The sequence below is a fragment of the Danio rerio genome, chromosome 5 (assembly GCF_052040795.2).
Source record: "Danio rerio strain M-AB ecotype USA chromosome 5, GRCz13ab, whole genome shotgun sequence".
Lineage (NCBI taxonomy): Eukaryota > Metazoa > Chordata > Actinopteri > Cypriniformes > Danionidae > Danio > Danio rerio.
Window position 1 is genome coordinate 12,862,501 of NC_141025.1, and position 6,429 is coordinate 12,868,929.

At 32.8% G+C, this 6,429-nt stretch overlaps 1 protein-coding gene across 1 annotated transcript in view; it reads right to left on the reverse strand.

Annotated features, from left to right (window-relative positions):
• Positions 1-5,704, reverse strand: part of castor1 (cytosolic arginine sensor for mTORC1 subunit 1) — a 49,246-nt gene extending 43,542 nt beyond the window's left edge. The window contains exon 1 of the mRNA NM_001020815.4: positions 5,400-5,704. Within this exon, the coding sequence (NP_001018651.2) occupies positions 5,400-5,512 (113 nt within the window). The 5' untranslated portion in view covers positions 5,513-5,704. The remainder of the gene's footprint in view (positions 1-5,399) is intronic.
• Between the last annotated feature and the right edge of the window lie 725 nt (positions 5,705-6,429).

Here is a 6,429-nt window from a genome sequence, read left to right on the forward strand (position 1 = left end):
TCATATTATTTATTGTACCTTTCTGAATATAGGAATTTTGAGCTGAGCACACTGTAGCTGTTTTTATTGCTTGTGTTGCGAGTTAATTCAAGCCTTTCTGAAATGATGAGTCATATACAATATCGTTACAAAATAAAAATAAAAATACACAAAGCATGTGCATTGAACTATGCACTGTTTATGTATGGCAAATGTGATAGAATACAAGTTAACATCCACTGCTGTTTGGATATCCGTTATGTTAATGTAAAAAATAAACCTGATTTAACGTCAAAAAAACAGATTGAAGAGTGTTCTTTTATAATTGTACTGTCATGCGGCTGTGGTGATGAATTACCGAAATTTTACTGTATTTATTACAGACATGTACCGTTTTAAAAATGTTTTAAACTTGTAAAAAAAAAAAGATTTGATCTGCAGATGATCACAGACATTTTACACACACATTTATCATCTCATGATCTCTTTTAACAAAAATCACATTGCTTTTTTAATGCGCATAGTGAGATTTGTTTGGTGAAAGTGTGCGCATCTTCATACGTTTTTATGCATTTTCATCAACCATTCTTTGTGCAAATGCAAACTATGAATAAAAATAAGTGGATGGAAACATAGCTAATGTGATGTGCTTATCTGACATCTCCCTAAAGTGTGGGTGAGGAGAACCCATTTCAACTTGGCAGGGAAAACCAGCTCAAAAAATTTTTAAAGGGCCCTTTAAAACTTACAAGGAAAAAGCTTTATTATGGATGTCTTTGTTACAGATGTAACAGGTGTCAATTTGGCACTATGGTAAATTGAATGAAATTCTTCAAAATACTGACAGATACACTCACCGGCCACTTTATTAAGTACACATTACTTGTACCAGGTTGGACCCTCTTTTGCCTTCGGAACTGCCTTAATCCTTCATGGCAAAAATTTAACAAGGTACTGGAAATATTCCTCAGAGATTTTGCTCCATATTGCTATGATAGCATCACACAGTTGCTGCAGATTTGTTGGGAGGCACATCCATGATGCGAATCTCTCGTTCCACCACATCCCAAAGGTGCTCTATTGGATTGACTTCTGGTGACTGTGGAGGCCATTTGAGTACAGTGAACTCATCATCATGTTCAAGAAACCAGTCTGAGATGATTCACGTTTTATGACATGGCACGTTACCCTGCTGGAAGTAGCCATCGGAAGATGGGTACACTGTTGTCATCAAGGTATGGACATGGTCAGCAACAATACTTAGGTAGGCTGTGGCGTTGACACGCAATGGAATTGGTAATAATGGGCCCAAAGGGTGCCAAAAAAATATCCCCCACACCATTACACCATTCTAGACCTCTGGCATCAACAAGACATTTGCGCCCACAGAACTGCCCCTCACTGAATATTTTCTGGATCCTTTTTTTTGGACCATTCTCTGTAAACCCTTGAGACGGTTATGCGAGAAAATCCCAGTAGATCAGCAGTTTCTGAAATACTCAGATCAGCCTGTCTGGCACCAACAACCATGCCACATTTAAGGTCACTTAAATCATCTTTCTTCCCCATTCTGATGCTCGGTTTGAACTGCAGCAGATCGTCTTGACCACGTCTACATGTCTAAATGCATCGAGTTGCTGCTACATGATTGGCTAATTAGTAATTTGCTTTAACAAGCAGTTAGACAGATGTACCTAATAAAGTGACCGTGAGTGTATTTGAGTACTTTTACAGTACTGTTAAATACAAGGAAAGTTTTTCGCTTTTTGGTAAAAGTTTTTTTTTTTTTGATATCTGCATGGAATTGCCCATTTTAATCAGTTCTTTTTTTGAAGAGCTCCAAATTAGTGCAGGCGTTCATATTTGCAACAATTTGATGGAGTAAATGATGAATGTTTTAGTTTTGGTCAGTATTTTAAAATTCAGTGCAAGTTCATTTAAGGATATGTCTTAGGAGGAGATATGCTCAACTCTGCAACATTATCAATCTTTAGCATTCAAGGTTCTGGAAAGTTCAACAAGATATGGCTTAACGAACCAGAAAAGGCATTTTGAATACACAACCACACATCTTTTTTTCTGAGAGCTCCAGGAATCCAATCCTATTCAAAAACATAAAGCAATCATAAAATGTACTAGCAGCACAATGCCCCATAAAAAGACTTAAATCAGTGACATTTTATAACCCAGAACACTTTATTACGCATGTTTGGGTTTATGCATCACCTTTAGAAAGAGGAAATAAAAGAAAAAAAATAAATAAAAGCATATATGCTGCACAGATTCATGCAGAAAAACGTCAATAAAGTCAACATTCAATAAGAATGAAGTATATTTAAATGAATTACTATAAATAATATTGTGCAGAGTTACTCCAAATATATCAAGAGTGCAAATAGCTTTCCTGTTTTCTGTTGTTGTCAATTTGCCCATATATTTTAGGTTGTGTGACTTTGAAACATTTGAATGTTAAATCAACTACAGGTAAACATCTGCAAATGAATGATATTAGATATGCATTTCTTAGAATTATAATTATCTTTAGTTGTGGATGTCTAAAGTCATTTGGACTGAACTAAAAACGATTTTTTTGCAAAAGCAAACCCAATTATAATTTTGCTTTTCTACTTACAACTCTAACTTACATGTTATTATTAAATGTGAATTTAGTGTTCAACTCAAGACATTAACATGAGGAAAAATATATATTTTGATGTTGCAGTTAAACGGTCAACTCATAAATTTCAATAAGTAGGCTAATTTTAAATATACACACACACACACATTTCTAAAAAAAAAAAAAATGGATTGAAATGTATTTTAAAATAAAATACCAAATACCTCGGTTTTACATGTATCAAAATAAACTACAACATTCAGCAGGCACAACAAGTAACAAAATAAAATGTTGTATTTTGAAAAATACTACAAAATATTTTACAAGGGAGCCTGAAATTTCTTCGCAAAGCTTCCATCAATAGGCCTATTGGATCAATCCCTTCACCATTAAACTGACTTAGTGAAGTAAACAATTTGCTCAAATAACATTTTTTTTTTCAATAAATTGAGAGTACATACTCATACTACTATTGTTGTGCAGTTTACTCATTCTCACAAGAGTTTTTCAGTTCTTTAACTGGAAGAATCTCCCTTAAGGAACACGAGCACACCATTTTTAGGCGTTTTTTTTTCGTTTTCTAAACTTCCTCTGTATTTCCACCTGCAGCACTGAGGCTGAGAATGATTATGTGCTGTAGGCTGCATATTCCCGTCTTTGGACTGATGCTTTATTTCATTACATTTCTTATGCAAAGATGCTGATCTTGAATTGTACACTATACTGCTATCACCTAACACTAGTCTTAGCATTTTGCAGAATACTATTTTCAATGATTGTTGATTTGCTTCCAAATATACCCATGCTATATATGTCTGTTATTTTCTTTGTGTGTTGCATAATTTCCATTTATACTCCAAGCACTGACCACCTTAATATTAATACATTTTCTGTTCTGATCTCAAGCCTGGGCAAATAACTGAGAAAGCACCAATCAGAGGCCGCATTTTTATGATGTCCTCATGTAGATTTCTAACAAAGTAATTTACAGTAATTTCTTCTGGCCTGGACTTTAATTTATAAACACAATTTTACTCCTCACACATTTCCTATTTAGAAAAATATATAATAAATAGTTTATGTAAAAAAAATAAATCTTTGTTTTGCAGTGAATGGTTTAACAACAGTTTGCTTTTAGAAAGTCAGTTATTTAACAACAGAGGTTTTTAATGAATTACTTTGAATTTATTTCTGCATTTAACATTCCAGCAAGTCCAAAAAAATGCCTCCATTGTTTTGGGAGCTATAACATCATGAATTACCATGCTCTTTAAAAAATAGCAGTCATCTTCCTCCTAAAAAACTTCTCCGACAGATGTGTATAGGTAAAATTTGTTTTTCTAATTTAAAAAAAAAAGATAGAAATTACAAAGTTAGATCTCTTTTTATTGAAAAAGTTGTTACATTGTCCCTTGTAATCTCTTATTGGAATTTAATATTTAGAGATTTGAAATGGGAAAAATATGGTCTTTGCAACAAAAATATTTCCTTATCAACAAGGTCAAAGAAGTGTCTTTTAAATTAATCAAAAATTTTATCATATTAAACAATTTTTGAAAAGTTTCATTTTAGTTTTGATATAAAATCTTCTGAACCTTTTTTCTTTTATTTTGGGATTGTAATTATGCTGTACAACTTTGGAAACATATTGGCTCATTTATAAATGATAATATACAGCCAGATGTTTCTGTTATTATTTTTGGTTATTATGAATCTGCTTCTACTAAGAGAAATGCTTGTTTTGTTATACATTTTTCTTTGTAAATTCCATATCCACAAATGCATATTTACTAATACCAAACCATTTTTTCTAGTTTTTTTTTTTTGCAACAATTTAGTCATAATTTAAATTTAATTTCATTATCTAAAAATAAGCAAACAGAAATATTTCATTTTGTAATGACTTTACTTACTGTAATTTATTCTTAAATGTCTTACCCTAAAGTTTATATCATGTTCTTTATTTTTCTTTCTTTCTTTCTTTCTGTCTTTCGTATCTTTTTTCATTGACAATGTAATTTATGTTGTATCGTAAACAAATACTGTTACAAACTTGTCAACTTTTTTATGCAAAAAAAATCAAAACAGTATGTTAAAAATACAAGACACAAGCATTTAGATACAAAATATAAACCCATTTTTATACAAATACAAATTCCAAAATACTATTTTGTATTTGAAACACATTTTTGAAATACTATATATTAACTATTCTATAATATTGTCCATCCCTGCCAACCGATGACATCTTAAAAAAATAAAGCTGATATTGACATAAAGCCAAAGTACCGTACAGAATATTCAAACTTTTTTCATATTACCTGATTAAAAAAACTTGACTAATATTTAGCCATCTGTTGTAATGAAATTCCTATTCTTTGATGTACAAACACTTTTGGGGCGACAATATAATTATTCATTGAAGAAAGAAAAAGACCACCATTATATCATTTGCCTGTTTTCATAGTTAATTCAAGTCAAACTTATGCAATGTTTTATATGCAAAGGTTTAATAAAAAAACAAAACAAAAAAAACTAAATGTGTAAAAAAATTTAAGGTTGTAAAACACAACCATTTAATATTTGAATAGCTTAGCACAAGACATGCTCACTTAAAGAATCATCAATTTTTAGACCTTTAAATTGATAAAGGGCCCAAGTGCACGTGCATGACAACTCATTCTTTGGTTATATATCAATTCTCAAAACTAACTAAAGCAGGGTGAGGCTCGTTATACTTTGCAGCTGAATCATCAGACGCGTGAAAACATGTTTACCAACTGGTGGTGACATTCATGCTTACCTCGTCCTGTTTCTCAGAAATATCAGTTTGATCAGCGGGTGTGTGTAATGTTGCAGTCCGCTTTTGCTGATGCAAGTCACCCTTAATCGATGGTCCAGTATGTGAAGATCCATCGTTTTCTGGTCCACCAGGAAGACGCCGTGGAAAAGTGTGTGTGCGGCGCAGGTGGGCGCGTTAAATAACGCAACGCGAGATCCGCCTATATGATGTTACATTCCCTTGCTCGTAAAAACGCCTCATCCTCATGCATTGGGCACACTGGTGGAGTCTGCTGGTGGGACACACACACTCACTGTAATTCGAGTCGAGAAATGAACAGAAAGTGGAGCTCTAAGTGCAGACTACGATGGGACATACACCTCACGTCCTTCAGGTGGCGTTTGGAGAATAAGGACGCTGTTTATTTGACTTATTAAAGATATCTGTAGATTTAAAAGTATATGTTAATAAAATATAATTTTTTTTAATGATTATTACCTTAAATATGAAAGTAAATCGATGATAAGTGATTTTTAATCCATAAGAAGTCATAACAAGTACTCGTGAAAAGTCGATTCTCAAAGGCGCTGAGAAAAGTAACAGACACCGCGTGACAAAGTCGCTTATAATTCGCTTTTGTAAACATTTTAAAGCCATACATACACTTGAAATATAACACTGGGAATCCTAAAAAACAATTTATCATGACATGGGAATTAAAAAAAAATCTAATAATCCAAAATAAAAATATTTGCAAGTGAAGCACCGCCCTCTTTGAGACCCATGTGCCAGCAAGTCTTTTCTACCTGTTAATTTTCCTGCACTTGTACAGTTCGAACAGAACACGTCCAGCGAAGGGACACGCCCCTTTTTCTAAAAGGAACAGTAGCATTTTTTGATGGGTCAGTCTACAGTTTATGGTCACCAATAAATAAAGAGACTAAACTCTGCAATACTTCAAATATGTTGACATTGGAAATATCATTGAATTTAAATAAAAACAATTACTTACATCTGAATATTCCCTTATATCAAAGAGCTTTGAAACTAT